The sequence below is a fragment of the Syngnathus typhle genome, linkage group LG16 (assembly GCF_033458585.1).
Source record: "Syngnathus typhle isolate RoL2023-S1 ecotype Sweden linkage group LG16, RoL_Styp_1.0, whole genome shotgun sequence".
Taxonomy (NCBI): domain Eukaryota; kingdom Metazoa; phylum Chordata; class Actinopteri; order Syngnathiformes; family Syngnathidae; genus Syngnathus; species Syngnathus typhle.
The window spans coordinates 7384897-7407206 of record NC_083753.1 but is presented as its reverse complement, the minus strand read 5'-3'; the positions used below and the strand labels follow the sequence as shown (position 1 = coordinate 7407206).

The 22310-nt window shown below is 47.4% G+C and overlaps 4 protein-coding genes across 4 annotated transcripts; 1 reads left to right on the top strand and 3 right to left on the bottom strand.

Annotated features, from left to right (window-relative positions):
- Positions 1-93: 93 nt before the first annotated feature.
- On the bottom strand, positions 94-15390 carry nin (ninein (GSK3B interacting protein)). Its single transcript, XM_061300375.1, has 26 exons — positions 15226-15390; positions 12979-13191; positions 12525-12618; positions 12283-12452; positions 11040-11085; positions 10811-10977; positions 10571-10717; positions 10329-10496; positions 10116-10252; positions 9886-10026; positions 9619-9793; positions 9203-9313; positions 9044-9133; positions 8694-8954; positions 7673-8613; positions 4366-4435; positions 4125-4289; positions 3939-4055; positions 3758-3871; positions 3536-3682; positions 3377-3478; positions 3189-3314; positions 3011-3103; positions 2551-2631; positions 1153-1266; positions 94-1053 (listed from the first exon to the last, which is right to left on the bottom strand). The coding sequence occupies exons 1-26, from the start codon at positions 15256-15258 to the stop codon at positions 838-840; spliced, it is 4239 nt and encodes a 1412-aa protein (XP_061156359.1). The 5' UTR covers positions 15259-15390; the 3' UTR covers positions 94-837.
- On the bottom strand, positions 5655-7662 carry LOC133168804 (uncharacterized). Its single transcript, XM_061300437.1, has 2 exons — positions 5814-7662; positions 5655-5714 (listed from the first exon to the last, which is right to left on the bottom strand). The coding sequence occupies exons 1-2, from the start codon at positions 7526-7528 to the stop codon at positions 5684-5686; spliced, it is 1746 nt and encodes a 581-aa protein (XP_061156421.1). The 5' UTR covers positions 7529-7662; the 3' UTR covers positions 5655-5683.
- On the top strand, positions 14848-17168 carry LOC133168831 (lysophosphatidylserine lipase ABHD12-like). The gene is made up of 12 exons (XM_061300484.1): positions 14848-15075; positions 15247-15349; positions 15443-15562; positions 15655-15685; positions 15754-15799; positions 15918-16047; positions 16113-16150; positions 16216-16295; positions 16367-16449; positions 16514-16592; positions 16662-16789; positions 16866-17168. The coding sequence occupies exons 1-12, from the start codon at positions 14976-14978 to the stop codon at positions 16891-16893; spliced, it is 966 nt and encodes a 321-aa protein (XP_061156468.1). The 5' UTR covers positions 14848-14975; the 3' UTR covers positions 16894-17168.
- Positions 16995-22299, bottom strand: pygl (phosphorylase, glycogen, liver). The gene is made up of 20 exons (XM_061300410.1): positions 21932-22299; positions 21710-21811; positions 21537-21615; positions 21233-21336; positions 20831-20962; positions 20642-20753; positions 20468-20550; positions 20270-20407; positions 20110-20202; positions 19893-20039; positions 19495-19658; positions 19205-19319; positions 19030-19131; positions 18818-18965; positions 18467-18525; positions 18257-18398; positions 17924-18131; positions 17719-17853; positions 17568-17634; positions 16995-17403 (listed from the first exon to the last, which is right to left on the bottom strand). Exons 1-20 carry the CDS (start codon positions 22172-22174, stop codon positions 17215-17217), a joined length of 2562 nt encoding a protein of 853 aa, XP_061156394.1. The 5' UTR covers positions 22175-22299; the 3' UTR covers positions 16995-17214.
- Between the last annotated feature and the right edge of the window lie 11 nt (positions 22300-22310).

Below are 22310 nucleotides of genomic sequence, written 5' to 3'. Positions count from 1 at the left end.
CACTACCTGCGGGCGCATGCGCACAAGTTGTTATTCGAACTCGAATCCAATTAAAAAAATTGAAACCAATTTAAAAAAAAAATCAACACAATCTTAAAGTATGTCATCTTTTAATTTTCTGCAATAACATCCCTTTCGTCCAATATAAAGCACACATTTGAAGAAAAAATGAAAAAGAACAAATGAATAATAGACCCCAAACAAAAAAAATGTCTGGCAATTTTTCCCCCCTAACAGTGTGAAGTAAATAACAAGCATATAGTGTCGTTTTCCATTGACAAAAACACCAATAGTTCATAATCTTCATTCACAATACACCCATCCCTTTTCCCTACAACATGGCGTGCGTGCAAGTGACAGCAAAAGGTAGTGTTGGCTTCTATTTCAAACTAGATTTATCTTCTCTTGGGGAAAAATACTTGAAACACTAGATGCTTTGGTAGCTGTACTATTACAGTTTAAAGTGCTCCATCTTTTTATCACACATCTCTTTTTCCAAAGAATCAGCATGGGAAGATAATGGCTCTGATGGACAGGACATAGTAAAACACATGATTCATTGTTGAGCACTCTGTCAACTGAGTAGTATATAGACTAAGCTAAGTCATACAAAATGAAATTTTCAATTGTCTTGGCAAACACTTCTTCCTTCACAATAATTATACACATACAATTGTGGAGGCAGGTTATTAAAATTAAAAAATACTGATTTTCCCCCACCTGGTGGAGATGGAGATGTACAATAATACATTCGGTGTCTCAGTATAAAATAAATACATAAAATAACAAAATACTGCATATAATACTGATGTTTAGGAAAAATAAAATGAGGTGCAATTACACACGGTTGAAGTTGTAAGATGGCGAGAGGAGAGGCGGGGGGTTCGGACCGCATACTCTGGTGTGGAGCTCCAAGGTGTCGTCCTCGGCCGGCCGCTTGGTCTTCTCCGGTGTTCGGCGTCGCCGCTCGAGAGCCTCCAGAGCCTTCAGTAGCTGACCGTTCTCCACGTACAAGTCTCGGATGAGCACGTCTGCTCTGCTGTTTTTGTGCACCTGGGGAAAAACAAAACAGAGTGAAGTAGATTTAACTCAGCACTGTACTAGATGGCAGAAATGATTTATTAAATACATTTTCTGGTTTTAGGTTCTGACCTGTTCTTTGAGCTGAGCCACTTTTTCCCTGAGAAGCAGCTTGACATTACGCAGAGATGCTTCAATTTCTTTCATTCGTGATTCCATACGCTCCATCCGAGGCTTCTGGTCGTCCTGGAGGAAAAAAAAAGTTGTCAACTTATAATTATAATTATTAAGGTTGAAGTGGAAACAATAAGAGGGAAAAACAATTAAAAAAAAAAAAAAAAAAAAACACACCTGTGTTATCTAGAAATTTTATTTAATAATGTTACACCATGCCTGTTAGATTTAAAAAAAAAAAAAAAAAAATGAAATATGAATGCGAAAATAAAACATTTGATAAATGTACCATTAGTGCGGGAAGAAAATGTGCAAATAAAATGAAATCATGAACTTGATCCCCCAAAATAAATAGAGATGCTGATAAATAATAAATAAAAACATAACGTGAACGCATGACCCTTGCGACCTCAACATAAACAAAAATAAATAACTCAACATTCAAAATAAATCGAGGTCTGTGTGACAATGCAAGTCTTTTTTTTTTCCCCTCCTCAAAAACCAGCAGAAAATTGTCATCCACTTGTAGTGGTGCAGCAGCAACACAAGAAAGAAAAAAAAAAGTCCCTGATGACAAAACAAAAAAAGAATAAAAACAGTTTAAACCCACATTCAACAGTATGTGCCAGTCAAATAGTCATAAAAGGCAAAATACAATAGGAAAAGAAAAGATCATTGGAATTGTAGGAACAATAAACATTTTCATGGCTTCAAATCAAAAAAACAATCCTAAAAATGTTCAGAAATAATCTCCATTAAAATCCCATTGGGAAATTTGTGTGCCGCCGAGCAGCAGTGATAAATCGATCGACACATTCGCGTCGTCGACTCTCCTATGAGGATGCCACAAATAAAAAGATCAGTACGCGGCGGCCATCTTGATAGCGAGAAGAAGACATTGGTGTTAAAGTTCGCCGACCCACTGGTGGCCTTCTGCGTTGGCTCGCTGCTCCGACGTGGCTTCCTGGGGGAGACAAAGGCAAGGTACACTTCACCACGGCTCCAGCCTGGCTGAGTGAGGACTGCTCTTCCCGTACTTTAGGAAGAATGAAGATGGACCACCAAAAATGACAACTCCAATAAGATGTCAAAGCAAAACCCACAAAACAAAACACAGACAGCGAATGTAGAGATGACGCCGTGAGACACAAGTCGAGCGCTGCGCATACCGTTCCGGAAACATGAAACCGGGATTTATTTGGACATGGCTAGGGAATGGAATTTGAGTGACATGAGGAAATGGAAAGTGGATCCTATTCTGTTTTGTACATCAAGACATAATATACACAGCAGTATGAATTTGCTCAAAGGCCTCCAAAATGACACAAATGTGCCATTTTATTATTATGGTCATACCTGTGCGTTGTCCGAACAATGTCCACTCGTCGTCCTGTGGGGCGACGTCGGCAGGAGTCCGGAGAAGTGAACATGGAACGACTGCAAATGGGAAAAAGAAAAATGACAACTGGGCAAACCTTTGGTGCTCAACTGCCACGGTGTGTGTGGCTTTGGTGTTTACTCCATTTTGTTTCCGATGGTTTCATTTAGAGGTTAATAACACTCCAGAGGTATTTGATATGAAACAATATTTACTTTATGGAGACTTGCAGTTGAATATAAGATAAAAATAAAAAAATCTGCAATGCATTGAGCTCAATTAGCACAAAAAAAAAAAATTGCCGCGTGAACACAAAAGGTGCAGCAACACATTTAGACACTCAATATAAGAGGAGTTAAACATTCACAACTCAAGTTCTAAACAAATTTGCGCTCATCTCCAGATGCCTCCTTTCACTTTGGACATTCGGACACTCACCTTAAGGAATTGTTCAGTGATTCGAGCGATCTCGGCCTTGAGGGCCTCGTTTTCCTCCTGCAGCTGTGCGTGTCCTTCCTTAGCAGTGAGCTCCTGATATGAAAAGACACCAAACAACGAGATTGTCAAGTTATCAAGAAGGGAAGGGGAAAAATAAATCCATGAATGATGTTGAGACCTTGATGAGCAGCTTTTGGGCATCCAGCTCCTGCTTGAGGGAGGCGTTCTCTTTCTCCAAGGCTTTGAGGACCATCGTCTGGCTGTGCCTGTGCTGCTGCTGCTGCCTGAGAGACAGGATGCTGACCTGCGCAGAAACGACACGGTTACGACCTGCTCATCCACAAACTCCAAGATGAGACTTGAAACCTTCTCGTCTTGTTCCTTGGGCTGGAGCGTGTTGTCTCTGTGGAGCTTCCTGCTGGGACTTTGGACGCCCGCCTCGTGCAAGGCCAGCTCCATGATATGGTTCTGCAGAGGACCACGTTGTGAATATTGGCTGTCCATCTCCCGTTTAACGGGTCTTACCTTATCGACGGCGTTCTGCAGTTGCTTGTGCAGCACACCAACTTCCTGGCGGAGGGAATCTCGCTCCTGTTGCATGACGCGGAGATCCGAGCGGAGGCAAGCCTTCTGATGACTCAGGGACTGAAGGCTGTCGTCCATGCTCTTCACCTGCGAGTCGGGAACGGAGAGCAAATTAAGACGGCTGGACACGGAGGAGAAGAAGAAAAACCAAAAGGTCTTTACCTTCTCCTGGAATTTGGCCATTTGTTTGCGAAGACACCGTGTCTCCTTCGCCGCACCCTTTCGCCCTTCCGTCAGTTGGCTGAGATGATTCTCCATCGAGTCGGCCTCCGTCAGCTACAATTTGAACATTATGAGGTTGTACGAGGTTGCTCCAAAGGGAAACCAATTCGATGAGGCTTACCTTCTCCTCGAGGTGAGACACCTGCTGGGCCAGCTCGCCGTTCCTGTTCTTCAGCCTGACCGTGTCCTTCACAGCTTTGGTCAACTCGGCCTCCAGAGCGCGTACGCAAGCTGCAAGCTAACCACACAACTGGAGGTCAACCTGGAGGTCATCTCCGCCACATCACCACCAGGACCGCACGCTCACCTCCTTCTTCTCTGTGCCGGTGAGCACCTCCTGCTTGTCGTCTTTGGTCAGCTTGGCCAACTGCAGCTTGAGTTGGTCGGCGTCGGCCAGACTGCGGGCCTTCTCGTCCGCCAGCATCCCGTTCTCGTCCTGGAGTCGCTGGCTTTGCGAGCGAAGGTCGGACATCTGAAACGGCAATGAACGATTCGTGGAATTCAAATTGACATCGAGAAAGCGGCGATCGTCCAACTTTCTGCCTCACCTCTTTGTTGAGGTTCTCTGCTAGAAGTTCGGCGGCGACCTTCTCCTGCTTGATCTGCTCCAGCTCACATCTGGAACATCAATAAAAAATATTCGTGATTATGTGGGTTGACCTGAGATCTCCAAGCAGGGGCTCTCAAACTTTCTGGGTTCAGCACAAAGTTCCTTTTACACAGAGAGTCTAACGTTACGTCTCCGTGTAGAACAGGGGTCCCCAAACTTTTTCCTGTGAGGGCCACATAACCTTTCCCTTCTCTGATGGCGGGCCGGTGGCAGTTTGTAACAGAAAAAGTGTGACGATCGTAGGGGAGCTTAAAAAAAATATTGTTTTCCAGAAAGCCACACATAACCAAATAACGGTTATTTAATAACCCTTTCCAGGTTCTTTACAGAAAAAAAGTCAGGAAACAAATAATAACACTATTAATGAAATAAATAATAACTAAACCCTCTCTGAGTTCTTCACAGAAAAAACAGGAAATAAATAACTAAATAACTCTCTCTGGGTTCTTCATAGAAAAAAAAACATGGAACATTAACTTTCTGTTGTGCCATGAACAATCTTAACAGATAAAAGTTCAGCTCAGTTGTCAGAGCAGAACCTCTCTGACACATATGAGCAGTCTCTTAAAGTTCTTGTGTTCCTTCCTTATAATCCTTTTGTAGGTTCCAGTAGGCTTGTAGACACTGCTGTCTTTTTTGTTAAAGTTTGATAGTGCGTCATAGTCTGGAGTAAAATTTGTTGTGGCAATTCTTAGGCGAGATCCGAGGTGTTTGTCCGTTTACCTCGATCTGTGACGGGTAGATGTTGACGTTCATGTGGCTGAACGTCACGTCGCGTACGTCGAGCCAAATTGGCAACTCTTTTAAACGCTCGGCACTGTGTTCACCCTGCTTTACTTTGGCGACATTTTAACGGAAGGATTCCAGGGGAAGGTTTGTGGGTGGCTTTAGCGCAAAACTGCATCTGAAAGCTCAGCGCGCAAATTACAAGAATGCTGTCGTCACAGCCCACGCTCTAAATTCGGGACTGATACAAATAGAGCGCGAGTGCGCCATGTCCGTACACGCACTTGTGAGTGTGCACCGAGCTTTCTGACACGGCTTCCGGTAGTAAATGCGCAGGCGAGCGCTTCCCCATCTACTGGGCAAACGCAGTCATTGCAGGCAAAATGAGCAAAAAAAAAAAAAAAAAAAGTTTAATAATACAATTTGTTCAGGGTTGGCGGGCCGGATTAAACGGTCCCGCGGGCCGTATCCGGCCCGCGGGCCGTAGTTTGGTGACCCCTGGTGTAGAAGGTCGGTCACAGACGTGGGATTTAAGGAAGAGGTGAGGTTCTCGTCACAATACTGTCAAGCACATGAGGGATTGATGAGGAGATGGGCGGGGCCACAGCACAAATGTGAGGACAGGCCTCGGGGTTGCCTCCACGTTACCTATCCGCCCACCTGCTTGTATTCTCGGCTTGCGTCTCTGAAAGGGCTTGGTGAAGTTTGATGGTGTTCACCTCAAAGTCGCGAGAAGTTTCGGAAATTCTGCTGCGGGTGTCCCCTTGAAACTCCACCATTAAGTCGGAGAGCTTGCGGTTCTCCCGTCGGATCCTGCCGACGTCGTCCGCGAGGGAACTCCGCTCGTCGCTCGTCTGGCTTTGGAGTCTCCGAAGCATCTTTTTGAGCTCTGCGTTTTGCCGCTTCAACGTGACGTTCTCCCACGTGTAATCTTCGTGACGAGCCTGAAGCTCTGTCAGCTTGGACGTTTTGATTTCCAGCACTTTGATGTGCTCCATCAGCAGGAACATTTTGACTTTGAGGCTGTAGTTTTCCTCCAGATACTCGCAGCCAGTTTGGATCTTCTTGCTGTTGTGCTCCAAAAGACTCTGGAGGAGCTCCGTCTTCTGCTGGAGCAAGAAGATTTTCTCCTGGAGGAGAACATTCTCCTCTTTGCTTTGATGGTCAGAAGACTGCAGCTCAAAATCCTGGAGTTCATCATCAATGTCCTGATCAAGAAGTTCTGGACTAACATTTGTATGTTCCTCATTGAAGTCGTTGTCCCAGTCAGATTCTGAATCATGATCATTTGTGGCATCGCCTTCAGAAAGCTCACAAGGATCCAAGGAACCAACCGTGGTCTCCATTTGTGAGAGGCTTTCCATGGTAGAAGAAGCAACATCTTGAGGTCTACGTTCTTCTTGGTGTTTATCCAAAGCTCCAGATTGTGACGAGTCTTGATCTTGGCAATTTTTGTTAACATCAATCTTGGGGGACTCAAGGTCAGAGGTCACGTAAGGATCTTCGGACTTGTCGTCAGGTTCACCAACATTTGAGCTTTCCGGGTCATTGCTGGCCTGGCGAGTCCATGACACCTCTTGGTCCTCACTTGCTTCCATCTTCAGCTGCGGGGCGTCTTGATCAGGCTCATTGGTTGGGTCGCTCTTCACTTCCTCACCGAAGGAATTTTCAGGAATCGACCCAGCACTTAAATGCAGATCTTGGCTTTGGCTTCCCTTCACTTTCTCCTCCAGGATAGCAACCTCTCGCTGAAGCTCCTTCCTGTCCAGCTCAAAGTCCTCTGCAGCTTGTTTGAGGAGCCTCTCCATGTCCTCAATCCTCAGCTTCAAATCGTCCCGCTCGGTGAGCAGCGAGATCCTCTCCGCGGTCTGCTGACGGGAAATGGAAAGGACGTCTTGGTATTTCATCTCGAGCTGCCCGTAGCTGTTTTGGAATTCTTCCCTCTCCTGCCGGAAATCTTCCACAGTTTGCTTGAGCAGGACTTGGTCGTCCTCGGCTTTCTTGTCAGAGCGAGCGAGAAGATCCTCATTGGCCTGCAGACTTTCCTGGAGAACATTAAGTCTCTCTGTTGCCTCTTGGGCCATTTTCTGCCATTCTTCTGCACTTTGGCTCAAGCGCTCCTCCCAGAGGAGCTTCTGCTCGGCGTGGCTCTCCGACAGCTCCCTTAGCTGGCTCTCAAAGTGCCGTTCCAGGTTCAAAACGTCGGCTTGAAAGCGTGCAGCTGCCGACTCTTGCTCATCTGAGACACGTTCCCCCGCTTGCTTGATCTTCTCGGAGAAGCTCGCCTGTGTCTGCTGCCTGTACGTGGTCATGTGCTCTCGGTTACGACAGACGACGGTTTGGACTCGAGGTTTAACATGCATTTGAGATTTCATGTCAAGCTAAATGTTTCCATCTTCTCACATACCTGGAACTCTTAAGCACTTAGAAAGGTTATTCGACCACAATTCGGTAACCTTAGATTGGAATGACCTCTCTAAGCCCCGCCCCCTCGCATTATCGCGGAAAACGTTCCTTACCTTTCCTGAGCGATGTCGTCTCGTAGCTTATCCAGCATTGTGCCGAGCGCGTTCCTCTCCTCGGCCTGCTTAGCCGTCATCTCTCGCAGGGCCTCTTCCTTCAGGTCCAGCAGGCCTTCCAGCCTTTTCTCCAGCTCCTCCTTCTCCGCCTGGTGTTTCTGCCGTTCCTGGTCCAGGCTCTCCTGAAGCATGTCCTCGTAGTCCTCCTCCAGCTGCAGCCTCTCCCGCTCCCACTCCTGCTTGAGCTTGGCCTCCCGCTGATCGTATTGAGTCGTTCTCTCGCTCTCCTTCTCCTCCTGTTCCTTGACCAACCTCAACATGGCCTCCTCCAGCAGAGCCTGCAGGGACTCGTTGTTCTGCTCGTCCAGCCGTGCTCGCTGCTCCTGCAACTCCTCAGTCAGGCTTTTCACAGTCTGGATGTGTTCCTCCTCCAAACCGGACCTGGCCTCGTCGAGTCTGGCTGTCAGCTCCTCCTGATGGCTTTGTCTCAGTAGTTCCTTCTCTTTTTCAAAACAATCCATCCACCTCTTCTCCAACTCGTCCTTCTCTTCCTGATGTTTCTTCTCCCGGTCCTTCAGTCCGACTTCCAACTGCGCCGTGTTCTCCTTGACCACACTGGCGTGCTGGTCGCGTAGCTCCTCCATCTCAGCAAGAAGATCCTCATTCCGCTCTTGCAGGTTCCTCACCTGCTCCTCCCGTTCCGCGGCCACACTCTCCACTTCGAGGAGCTGCCACCGAAGCGAAGACGCCTCCTCCTGCGTCGCTTCCTCAAGACGTGTCCGCTCGAGCTGCGCCACCTCGAGTCGGCTCTGGAGCTCCTGCTCCCGTGAGCCAACACTAGCCAACTCCTCCCTCCATGCCTGGACCTCCTGCTGGTGTTGGAGGGCCAATGCAGTCTTCTGGTCCTCGTGTTGCGCAACCACAGCATTGAATTCATTGATCTGCAGCGAGGAAAACGTTTTTAATTCACTTTTGTCTGATTTTCAGATTTTCAAAATGTCCTTTGTCTTCTTGGCCTTACTTTGGTCTCCAGCTGGTTCCTCAAGTCATCCATTTGGCGCAAGTGCTGCTCCTTCTGCTGCTCCAGCATCATCTCCGCCTCCAGGCTCATACTGATGAAGGGATGGACTTCCTCCGAGCCGAGGCCCGGGTCCGACTCCACGGCGGGGCTTTTGCTCTCCAGCTCCTCCGAGAGAGGCTGGGAGCAGGCCTGCTGAGGTCGGCCCAAGCTCTGAAAGTCCCGCAGCTCCGACTGCAGCTCGTCCACGCGGTCCTGCAATTCCTGTGAAAATAAACAAGAGAGGAGAATTAGAAGTTCACCAGAAGAATTCCCCATTTTCATGGACTTGGTTGTCGTGGAAACTGAATTACCCTGCACTGCTCTTCGTAGGCCAGGCGAAGCTGCTTGATGCGCTCCTCCTGCAGAAGGAAGTCAGCACTGCTGGGGTCCAGGTCACCAAACTAAACATCACAAAGCAAACCCAAATTTAGTTGAACCCAATCAAGAGCCGCTCTCCTTTCACGTCTTACCTTCTCTTTTCTCAGAATGTCCAAACTGGCCTGCAGTTTGGTCACTTGGCTTTGGGCCGTCATCAGTTTTTCACTGCAGTCCAGCAAGTCCATCTCCAGACGTCGGTTTTCCTTTTGAAGACGCGGACACGCCATTAGAACCAAAAAGCAAGGTGGAATATTATTTTATTTTGCACCAAAAAGAGAATCTAGACTATTTATTTGCATCTGGATCTCTATTTTGGGAATCTCAGATACATTTGAAAAATAAAATCACGTCTAAATAATACATCAATTTTATTTTTAAAAATTATTTTCCCTTAATTTTGTGGACCACCTGCAATACCACCACGGACCACTAAAAAGCAGCGGCCCACAAATTGGCAATACATGTTCTAACGGCCTAATCTGAAGGAACACAGCAAAAAGGGACCAACCTTGACCGAGATGGAGAGGTGCTCCCTGAGGAAGGTCTCGTCCTCCTTGATCTTGTCCACCTCCGCCTCCAGTTCCTGGCGCTGCTGCGCCGCCTGCTGGCGGAACAGGTCCATCTCCTTCATCAGCTCCGAGCGCACTGCCGCCAGCTTCTCTTGGTGCTCTTCCTCCAACTTCCTGAAACAACAGCGGCATGCAATTAATCAATTTGTCGGAGCACGCAAAACGTTTCTAACAACTTGAAGGACTAAAAAACAACAGAAAGTTACCTGAGGTTCAGATTGTTTGTGCGCTCGATGGACAAGTGATGCTCGTCCACCTCGGCGGCCAGCTGGGTTTTAAGCCGTTCCGCCTTTTCCAGGTCTGAGCGGATTTTCTCCTTCTCCCTCAACTCGCTGTCGACGCGCTCTCTGACCCGGAAAAAAAAAAAAAAAAAGAGACAAACTTTAAATCTTTGGACCTTGGCCACCACTTTGGCAACGCTTGCGGTTGGACTAACAGGAGATGTCTGATTTCCGCTTTGAAAGTGGCCAGCGCCGCCTGGTGGATGTCGTTCTTGGTGGTCAGGAGTTCGTTTTCCAGCGCCACGGTCAGGTCGCACAGACTCAGCTTGCCGTCAAGGTTGAAATTTAGCGCCTATGACGTAAGAAATGAGCCGCTTGGATTTTCTCGCAGAGAACATTTGCAACCTCCATTCATTAGCGTGCGTCACCTGCAGGATCTCGCTGCTGTTTTCCACGCCGTCTTCCATCCAGGCGTGGATGACGGACTCGGCCGGAGTGAAGCCGGTGCCGTCGTCCAGCGAGGAGAACAGACGGGTGGCGACGCCGCTCATCAGGGCGGAGGGGTTGGCGATCCGACGGCCCACCTCATCAAAGGGCTGACGAGAATGATAAGGTTCTTGGGTCTGGGGCTAGCGAGTCCCGGGAAGTTCTGAGACAAGGTGGGGCCTACCTGAGTGGAGTGTTGTCTTTTCAGCTGGCGGTAAGGAGTGGAGGCCGACGGGGCGGCGGGCTTGTTGTGCTTCAAGAGCATGGAAACAAATTCTTGAACATTGATCCAGGAGCCGCCATTTAAGCCACAGAGGACATCCGCACTTATCTGACAAAGGAAATAGCATTTTGAGACATTTTCAAAAGGGAAAATATTACTGTGATGAATTTTGGGTAAGTTGAGGAAGCTCCAGCCGCTCACCTCCAAGCCTAAATAATCGCAGAGGGCGAGGAGGTCCGAGCGGCCGGCGCATCCGTCCCACGAAATGGCCAACTCTTCGCAGGCCTCTTGGATTTTCTCCTTCAGGGCAGCCGAGACACATCCTCGAGGCGGACTGGGCTCGTCTGGGTTCCACAGATGCATCTGGCCTAAGAGAGGGACAGGATGAGCTCCTGGCCGTTTTTCTCAAGACGGGAATCTCAAAACGAACCTTCTGCTTCGTACTCTTCTGTGCTCGTTTGGTCTGCATTCCAGCGCTAGTTGAAAGAGAGAAAAAAAAAAAAAGGATCCAGCTGAGAAAGTGATTACGATAAATAAAGCTGCTACCGCATTTGCCTGAGCAGCAGCTGCTTCTTCTTCTTTCGCTTCGGGGGTGAGTTTTAAATGAATTTGAGGTTGAATGGAGGACTGGAGGCGGAGGCTTTGACCTATCCCCCCTATTGTCGAGGAAGCAAAGAGTGAGGGAATGAAGGACAGATGGGGACTCTGCAAGTGGTTGATATGCCGTGTGGAGAAATTCACAAAAGGAGGCGGGGACCTCCTTTGTTTCCCGATGCCCTCCTCCATCCAGACAAGCGGAACGTCCAAGCCTGACCCGTCACTCGCTTTGTCATCACCAACTAAAAAGGACACGCGTCTGTTGCTTGTCAATAACACTGGCGCTTATCATCTGGTGTGCGTGTGCAGACGACATCAAATAACACACCCCCAGCCAGAATCTCAATCTGCTTCATCAACACCAAAAACGATGTGCCGAAATCTCGCGAAATGTTTGGAGCTTAGGCCTTGCCTGAGCATCTGTCGAGAGACTTTCATGCCAGCAGTGAGAGGAGGATTAGCTAGCAAGAAGATCAACAGCATTATGGGTCAGATGGAGAGCACCCGGGAACCCGTGTAGGCAAATTTTAATTACAAAAAAAAAAACCGCACAGAACATTTACAACCGGATCGGATTTGGCAGAAATTTCACCGCATTAAATAACTTACATTTATTTTGCACTCCATCTGGATCAACAAATATGGATCGGAACCAGATCGATTTTTGTTTGATTTACAGCTCCAGATAACATTATGGGTAAATCTCCGAAATCCAAGGGAAGCAAATTAAAATGTTCCACAAAATTACAAACTGAATGGATGAGATTTGATTGAGTGTAAATGCACAATCTAGTTCCAATCCAGCTAGAACTTGATTAGACGTGACAGATCCGAAATTTCTTCCGGATCCAACTTGAACCTATAATAAACATGCAATTCTGATTGTTTGCATCTAACCACACGCAAGTAATTACACTCGCCGCTTTATTTACAGAGTTGATGCTGCGACAAGGCCGTGGGAAACCTTCCAGCCGCATTTTTAGCCGGAGCAGATTAGCCGAGAATAAGGCCTCATGAGGACGGCGGGTAGGTGATAAGGATGGCATCCGATTGGGTGAGCGTGCTGGCTTTTTTACCTCACGCTTTCTCGGAATTGCCGAGTCGCAGTTGTCCTTGGCGTCCTGGCCGTCGTCTTCGTCTTGCGCGTCTTCGCAAAAGTCTGAAATGGTGTTGGGCGAATCCGGTTTGGAGCGACGGCCGTAGCGTTTGCTGCCTTTCACAAACTTTGGTTGGATGTCGGGCGACTCTGATGGCAAAAAAACAACAACCCACAACTGTCATATCATTGCTCAGGAGTATTATTTCAAGTTTCAACTACCTGGTCTGGATGAGACTTCCTGCTGCGTTGGTGGCGCTTCAATGCCGGATGACAACGCCAGAATCAACGCATCCCTGAACTGCTCAAAGTCAACCTGGGATGGCATGTTAGCGATAAGAAACAATTTGGCAAATTCCTCCAAAGGGCGGAGAGAGGGAGCGAGGCCACACTTGAGCAATCGACAGCTGCCAAATGTGAATATGCTGATTTTTTTTGTGCTGTCCCGCCTGGCGTCTGCCGCTTTTGGCTTCATTGTTACGAGTGGGCCATCGGGTCACTCACCCCCGCCCTCGGTTAATCAGCCTGCACACGCTGCCAGACAACAGACAGAAGCTCCGTGCGCACGCTTGCATTTCAACTTTCGCTCAAGCAATAGATGAGATTTTATTCAACGGCTATATCGCCCAACCCTAATACACATCACAAAGCTAAAAAGCTAACTAATGGCACGTACCCGGTCAGTGATGCGGTCCCGACCCTGCAGCAGAGCATCCAGGAGGGCCGGGGCGACGTCCTCCAAGTGGAGCGACAGGCAGAGGTCGGCGAGCTCCTCCGGGCATAGCGAGCCGCAGCGGCTGCCGTCGAAGCCATCGAAAACTTCCTTCAGGCGCTCCTCGTACTGGTCCTGCTCCAGGTCGTCATCCATCCCACGGGACAGCAGCCTGCCCTGCCAACGCAACACGGAGAAAAATCTGTCATTTTGTTGCCGTGTTTCTTGATGAGTAGCTCGCGACCCAAACGCGGTGGACAAATACTCACTAAACAAGGTGGAAACATTGCTCTTTGTTCTACAGTGCTGCTGACACACTGACTCAGCCTTGTTAGCTGCGCAGGCTTTGACTAATCCAATTATAACTGATTAGCCACTTTGGCTATTTGAGAGATGTGGCCAAAATCTGACACTGACAATGACTCTGAACTAGTTGGACCAGTTTTTTTTTTTGCAGTTTTCATCATTTAAAGCCAGACGTGCTTTGCTTACACTAGCAACATGGCTGCGAAAAGAGATGTACACACACGCACATAGGATCAAGACAATTCTTGCAGGTTCATTTTTCCAGCTGCTCACCATCAAGCACTCTCAACCAGGTGCCCCCTCAACACACACAGAGCAAGAGGGGTACCCATTCATTGCACAATGGGGGTCGTCCACAAAGCCCACATCAGTATTCAACATGTGCACCATTGAGGAGCTCTCAAGAAGCCAGATAATCACAGACGATGGAGACAGTGTCTTTTTACTCTGAAGACTGACAGCTGGTGCGGGTCAAAAATAAGACAAGAACTCAATTTATTACAAGTCCAAAACAGCCAGAACATGCTGTTGACAGTGAATTTAAAATGGGGAAATCATGTCAAACAAACAATCTTCAAACTGAATATAGTTTGTGTATTAACATGCTAAAATGTGTCAAAAGATATTAGCTTATCTTGGAATTAAAACAAATAATATTTTTGACACTTTCAGACATATCTAACTCATTAAGTACAATAATAATTTGTCTGTAAATTGGATGTACTATTTCAAAGAATGTTTTTAAACAAACCAGGAATGGAAATCCTTTTAAATCAGATTTCTAACAAAATAATAATAATCGGCAGATTAATCACTTAGTTGAAGAAACTTGTTAGCTTAGCCACCGTGGTCCATACTTAAGTTGATGTGCTTTAACCAACAATTGTGGTGCAGTTAACTCCCCTCTCACTTCCTTTTATTTTAAATATTAACATTTAAAATGTTGTAGTTCCTAATCAAATATGAATAACTGATTAAGTTAAGACACTCACCTAATTCTCCAAACTTGGGGGAACCCCTCCGTGTCCAATCGAGTGAAAAAAAAAAACCCACTTAAACGCTCGAAGGAAAACAACTTTTTTTTTTTTTTACATTTCCTCTGCGAAGGGCGCGCCGCGGTTGCCTCGATATTAAAAGCTTGAAAGTGTTGCGTAAAAATAGTTTCAACAAGAAGACAGGATGTGCTTGTCCAAAGGGTTGGGCTGCTTTTGGAAAGTGAATGTTACTGCCATCCTCCTTCGGCGCCGACTGGTGTCGACCGATTTTGAAAAGCATTGATGGAGGAAAAGGCGGGGCTTGTGAGCATTAGCCGGTCCTGATTGGTCGAAATAACCGCTTTAATCTTCAACAGTGCCTTCGCTCTCCGTTTAAATCCACGGAAACTTTTTACATTGCTAAACAACTAAAAATATAAGAAATTAAAAAATATATTTCAAACATTGAAATACGCATTAATGTACCACACTCGTCCACGTTATTACTTCACAAGATTGGCTAAGGCAAACGTCAATCAAATATATTTCGCCCAATCCCCTTCATGCTTTCTTTCTAAACAGGAAACAGCGTAACCTGCTGAGTTTTCAGGAACAATTTGGAACGTATCTTATGCTTCTAAATATTATTCCTGTAAAGTCCTAGAGTTGTGGAATGGAACAATGAAGGTCGTGTCATTCCTGGTGGCTGCCTATGTGTCAGTGCCGCTCATCGTTTACCTGTGCCCTTGGACCCTTACATACGCCATCTTTGCACACCTGTGTAAGTATTGTGACACATCCCTATTTATTAGCCCTATGCTGAAATTGTCTTTTAATTACAAGATAAATCTATAATATAATTCTATTAACCAGTAGTAATAGTTAGATAATCATTAGTTATGAATCCATTGCTAATAACCAAAATGCTAACCTTGTGTACGCTCATCTGCAGTGAGGATTCCATATTTGGTGGATCTCAACCATCCCGAATACGTGCTGAACCACACGTGCAACTTCTACCTGGACCCGGAGGAGGGTGTCCGCGTGGGCTTATGGTAGCTTCCACTGACTTGTACAGTTTTTAGCAATGAACACACACACGAACTGAGAAAACAAAATGCTCAAATGTTTGTTTGAATCTCCCTGAGGCACACGCTCCCTGCCAGCCAATGGGACAAGGCGTCTGGGAGGGGCCCTGAGTGGTACCGCAAAGCCCTGGGCGATGGAAGTCCTATTATCATCTATCTCCATGGCAACGTAGGCACAAGGTAAAAACACTTGAAGCAAGCTTAATGGGCTCCGCAGGGAATTATGGAAATGAGGTTAACCTCTAAAATATGTTGCTTTTGATTCTTCTCAGAGCCATAGATCATAGGGTGCAACTGGTGAAGGTTTGTTTTGAAAATGATGGTTCATATTTTTGTGTGATTTTTCAGAATATTTGCATGATATTTTGCAGATTTTAAGCGCTGCGGGGTTCCACGTCCTGTCTTTGGACTACAGAGGTATGCTCATCTTTATTAAAAAGAAATCTAAAATTTTGGGGTGCAAGAATGCAATATATGTGCCAGCACTATGATACTAATATTGCTAATTATGGGAAATGTATTTTTTGCGGTGTAGGCTTTGGCGACTCGACGGGGCAACCCAGTGAACCCGGGGTGACCACAGACGCCCTCCACGTGTACACGTGGGTGAAGCAGCACAGCGGGGGGTCCCCGGTGTATTTGTGGGGCCACTCCCTCGGTTCCGGGTAAGTTTCTTCTCGCAGTATATAATGTCACGGAGAAAAGACGTAATTAGTTTTTTTTCTCGAAGGGTTGCGAGCAACACTGCTGTAAAGGTGCAAGAGCAAGGTGGGTAGTACAAAAAATAATATCTGCACAAGAGTAAATTAAAAAGAAACAAAAAATTCTACCAGGGTCCATGGTGGACGCCTTAATTCTCGAGGCGGCGTTCACAAATATCGGCGACGTCGTGGTCATATTCCCGCTGGCTAAGGTGAGTTTTTATTTGTTTACAACTTGTTTGCATGTCCGTCAACACCTACCGTGTCAAAATGTGCCCCGCAGCTTTACACTTTCCTTCCTGGCTTCAAACTCTTCCTATGGAACACTTTGGACCAGAACCAGTTACTGTTTCCTAATGAAGAAAAGTGAGTTGACTAAATCAACTTTTTAAATCGCTGTGACCACATAAAGACGTCGAATTTTTTTCAGTTTAAAGGTGCTGACCTGTCCGTTGCTCATATTGCACGCGGAGGACGATGACGTGGTTCCTTATCACATGGGTCAGAAGGTACAATGTGGCCACTTCAAGTGAAGATGAGCAGCTACGCTACGCTAATCCTTCACATTTCCTTTCCAGCTCTACCAGATTTCGTTGCGCACGCAGCGCAGTCAAAAAGTTCCCCTGGAAATGATCTCCTACCCGGCGAGTCGCAGATTCTCCCACAATAACATCTACTTGGATCCCGGCCTGCCCAAGTCATTTGGGTGAGGACGAGACTTTTGATGCGGTTACCCGAGTGACAGGCGATGATGTCATAATTACTCCTGCTTCTCTCCACAGCAATTTTCTCCAGAAGCTGCAAGGGTAGCAGGACTCTTGCACGTCAGCATGTGAAGGAAAGCTCAAGGAACGTACACTCAAATAATTGTTGTCAAAATCAAATGTAAGGTGAAAAAAAGGCAATTGTCATACAGCTGAGATTTTAATGTGAACTCTGGTAGGAAAACACTGAAGAAAATGGTATTTGATGTTTTTGTGGTCTTCACTTTCTGCTAACAGTTAAGCAGACATTTTGCAAATGTCCAGTGAATAATGCTGTAACAGACTCGAGTACAAGTAAAGGAAGGTTTTGAACGATGTGAATCTCTTGTCTTCTTTTTCGGGGAAACAAACCAAAGCGAGGCAGCTTTCACATTTTCTTAAGCTCACGGGCCGTCTTCTCAAAGGCCTCCCGGGGTTCGCTCGGCGGCGGGATCTTGAGGTCGGTGGGCTCCACGCCCCACACCTCCGTGGCGTACTCGGCGATGGTTCTGTCGCTGGAGAACTTGCCTGTTGCCGCGATGTTCTTCACTACCATCTTGGTCCACTCCTTTGGATCCTGGAAATGAAACAGCAGTCGGTCAGCTAAATAAAAAACGATTGCAACCAGGACAATATCGCTAAGTAGCATAGCATTAGCATTTTGGTTAAACAAAAACAAAATATTGTACTTGCTACTAAAGCGGTTGAGAAAATGGATGGCTGGATGGAAATAGAACTTACCTGATAGAGTTTGTTGACTTTCTCTTGACTTTTCAGATATGCTTCGAAATCGGCAAATACTTTGAATCTGAAAAGCAACGAAGGAAATTATTGTTATAAAAAGGTCAAGTGGAAAAAAAAAACCAGGTCTCTGTTTCTGTTTGCAGCCCACCGGTCATATTTGAAGAGCATTTCGGTCAGATCCTTGAATAAATCGGGATTTTTAGGGCTGAAGAAGCCGCTCGTGATCTGGTCCATCACTTGTTTCAGCTCCGGGATCTTCTTGTAGTAAGACATGGCGTCGTATCTTAAGAAAACATCAAATATAAAATCAAGTCAAGCCACTGGTGAAAATTTGTGCACTATTTTTGAGGTACCCCTTTTTATCCATCTCGGCCACGTCTTCCACTCTCATGCCGAAGATGAAGAGGTTGTCCACGCCGGCCTCCTCGGCCATCTCCACGTTGGCGCCGTCCATGGTGCCGATGGTGAGCGCGCCGTTCAGCATGAACTTCATGTTGCCCGTGCCCGACGCTTCGGTGCCCGCCGTCGAGATCTGCTCCGACAAGTCGGTGGCCGGGATCACTAATCAATAAAATAAAATGATTATGCTGCACTTTTTTTCTTCATATGAGCCAAATGATATAAATTAATTCATTCAATAAAATGATATTGTAATACTTGCTATTATGACAAATAAAATAAAAAACCTTTCTCGGCCAGAGAGACTCTGTAGTTCTCCAAGAAGATGACTTTGAGCTTACTCCCCACCACCGGGTCGTTATTCACCACAGCAGCCACAGATGTGATCAGCTTGATGATCATCTTGGCCATGTGGTACCCCGGCGCAGCCTGCAGGGGGCGACAGCAGCTCATTTATTTCTGTGTATTTATGCGCGTTTAATGTTTGCGCTGTGAACCTTTCCCCCGATGATCACGGTTCGAGACACGAAAGGCGCAGTCGGGTTCTTCTTGATACCTGCGGGACAAAACACACATTATTATTTGCGCAACCAACAAGCTTCTCTGTGTCTCAGCCTTTTTGTTCTTATTATTAGTCAATACACATCAATCTGCTAAGGTTCATGAAGTACATGTTGCGTAATAAAAGTGAAAGTGTGTGTGTTGTCGTAGACCCCGACCACAAGTTAGTGGAAAATTCCCTGTGCACATGGATAAGCGTGTTTGTTTGGACTTGCAGGAATGTGTGGGCGCGTTGTTTTCCCTTAGGGAGGTAACAACAACAACGTGTAAGTGAGCAGCGCACGCACGGTTGTACATGGTGACGATGTGCAGGCAGTTGAGCAGCTGCCGCTTGTACTCGTGGATCCTCTTTACGTGCACGTCGAACATGGACGCCGCGTTGATCCTCACCCGGTACTCCTTCTCCAGGTATTGCGCAAACTTCACTTTGTTGTCCTGCAAACACAGAGAGGTACACACATATATGTTCACACACACAAACATATGCGGGCACACACACCTGTTTGACTTTGGAGACATCCCGGATGAAGGCGGCGTCGTCCACAAAGTCGTTTAGTTTCTGCAATTGGCCGAGGTCCTTGACGTAGTCCTCGCCGATCACCTGAATGAGAAGACGGGTATTATTTATGGGAAATGAAATTTAAATGATATTAAAAAAAAAAAAAAATGAAGACCTCGGCGATGAGCTCGGCCAATCCGGGGTTGCACAGCAGCAGCCAGCGTCTGGGAGTGATGCCGTTGGTCTTGTTCTGGAACTTCTTCGGCTCCAGTTCGCTGAAGTCGCGGAACCTGTGAGGAGGACAAATATGAAGTCTGCCTAGCAACAAGAGTTTTCCAGTTTGTAACAGGAGATGTGAAAATGCTGCGGTACGGCATGAGCACACACAATTTGATTGCGTTTGGCCCGTTTTGAGGAAGCATCAAAGTCGTCAAACGTTGATTCGACATTTCACGTCGCACTCACACTTGCGTCTTGATGATGTCGGAGTGTATGCGAGCGACGCCGTTGACGGCGTGCGAGCCCACGATGCACAGGTGCGCCATGTTCACCCGCTTGCCTCCGTCTTCCTCGATCAGTGACATCTTCCTCAGCTTGTCCACGTTGTTGGGGAAGAGCGACGCGATCCTCTGCGGGCGGGCGGGCAGGCGTGAGAGCAGAACCAAAAAAAAAACCAAATAAAAGTCGACCTTGCGTTTCAATTTTACTTCCTTCTCGCTCGGCCCAACGGCTCGACATTTTTGGGAAACCTGTTCAAGCAGTTTTTGTCATTTGTTGAGATCTTTTTGCATTATTTACTAAAATTGTGGTCGAATTTCAAAATTTTGGTCTCTATATATTTTTAGAGCGAGTACAGCACTCACATCCAGGTGCATCTGGTTGATCTGGTAGATGATCTGGAGGTGTCGCGGCAGGAGGGTCTCCAACAGCTCCACGGGCCAGCGCTCTAGGGCCTCGGGGAGAACCGTGTGATTGGTGTAGGCGAAGGTGCGCTTGGTCAGATCCCAGGCCTGTCGGGGTCACATTTTCCTCAGCGAACGAACGAGCCAACCTCGCCCTAGAGCTTCCCGCGGCACTCACCACGTCCCAGTCCAGCTTCTCGATATCCACGAAGATCCTCATCAGCTCGGGGATGGCCATGGCCGGGTGGGTGTCGTTCAGCTGGATGGCGACCTGCGATCACAGCACGCGGGCATTTTTGAAACGTAACGTCAAAGTCACTTCCTGTTTGAGGTCTTACCTTATCGGGGAAGCTCTTGAAGGACGTGCGTGCGGGCGTTCCCTTCTTGGTGGTCTTGAAGCGGCGGATGATGTCCTGCAGGGTGGCCGCCACCACAAAATACTCCTGCTTCAGACGCAGCTCTTTCCCCTCGAAAAACTGAACCAAAAATTATTCATTTCAAGCTTCTTAAAGAGACAGTGTCACTTCAGCGCTTACGTTATCGTTGGGATAGAGCACTCGGGAAATATTCTCGGCCAGATTGCGGTCCAGGACGGCCTCGATGTAATCTCCAACGTTGACTGTGTCGACACATGAAAAGACACGATGGTTTGGTGCAACGTGTCGTCTTTCGCCACAGACACAGGAAACCATCTTGCGAGAGTCGCTCACAGTCTCGCAGGTTGAAGTCGTTGGGCGCGCGAGCCGACCACAAACGCATGGTGTTGACCGTATTGTTCATGTAGCCTGGGATGGGCGTGTCGTACGGCATGGCCAGAACCACCTGAAGGGATCCGACAGAAGAACAGCTCACTTCTGACTGAACCTCTGCAACTTGTAATACTTGGATTCGATCGATACCTGCGTGTCGACCCACTTGGGACCCTGATCGGTTTCTTCCACATGTCCGTAGAAGTGAACGGGCAGCATGTACTCGGGGCGGGCTTTCTCCCAGGGGTTGCCGTGACGTAGCCAATCGTCCGCTTCCTCCACCTTCATGATCGACGAAGACGAGCGTTAAAATCATCTGAAATGTCTGGTGCAAAAGTTCATGTTTGCTCTTGAGGCCCGAATTGCAAATAAGCAGGAATCCAAAAGGGCAAGACAAAAAAAAAAAACAAATCTGTCTGCGTGCTTTGAACAGCCACGCTACCGCTAATGATTAGCTTGTTCAGCATACTGACCTACTCCACTTTGGCCCCTGGGGCCTAATTTGGCAATAATAATCATAAAACTGATTAGAGCTGCATTCGTTGTACGGACCTGCCAGCCGTCCCTAATTTTCTGGTTAAAGATTCCGTATTCGTAGCGGATGCCGTAACCGTACGCCGCCAGTCCCAGAGTGGCCATGGAGTCCAGGAAGCAGGCTGTCGGAAAACAAAAGACACGTTTGGACCTTCTGAAACAAGTGTCGTCGAACAACAACAAAGCCAAACCAAGCGTCTATTGCAACACGTCTGGCTTGACTTCACCTGCTCTCCTTCCTCGTAAAGATTATGAAGACTGGGCATCCAGTCAAATATTTCTTATTGTTTATCTTTTCAGAACACCTTCAACCCTCTTCTACCTGCAAGTCTGCCCAGGCCTCCGTTGCCCAGACCTGCGTCCTCCTCAACCTCCTCCAGCTCCTCCATGTCCAAGCCAAGCTACACAATATACATGCAACAACAGAACATGCTAACAACACACAACATGCTATCAAACACATGCTACATTGGTATGCAAATGAGCCAGTCCGACCTGGTAAATGGCTTCATCACAGGCGTTTTGCAGACCCAAGTTGATCATGGTGTTCTGCAGCGTGCGGCCCATGTAGAACTCCAGGGACAGGTAGTACACCCTCTGCACTCAGTCATACAAAAAGCAAATGATTGAAATATTTTGGTAGGTTTATTAGACCCTATAGGTGTCCCTAATTAAGTGTCAGGAAAGTTGAAGCCGATCCAACTTTATTGCTCGTACCTTGGGGTCGGCCTCGTAGTAAAACTGCTGCGTCCGGATCCAGCGGCCCACGAGGTGGTCGCGGACGGTGTGCGCCAGGGCAAAGTAGTAGTCCCGCGGCGTGGCGATGTTCCGATCCTTGACCAGCGTGAAGTGCAGGTGACGGTTGAAGCCTTTCTTCAGCTCGGCGACGTTCTCTACGCCCACAATGCCGCGAATGCTGATCTGTTTGCGCTTCTCCTGGTCGGTCAATGGGGTGGCCATCGCTTTGCCTGGTTTCTGGCCGCTTTGAGTGGATCTGAGTTCGGGTAGCTGCTGTCCTGTCACTCGGTGGGTGCGACGACAGTGAGTTCAGCTCCGGAGGTGAGGAACTCAGCTGTCATTGGTAGGCGGGGGCAAA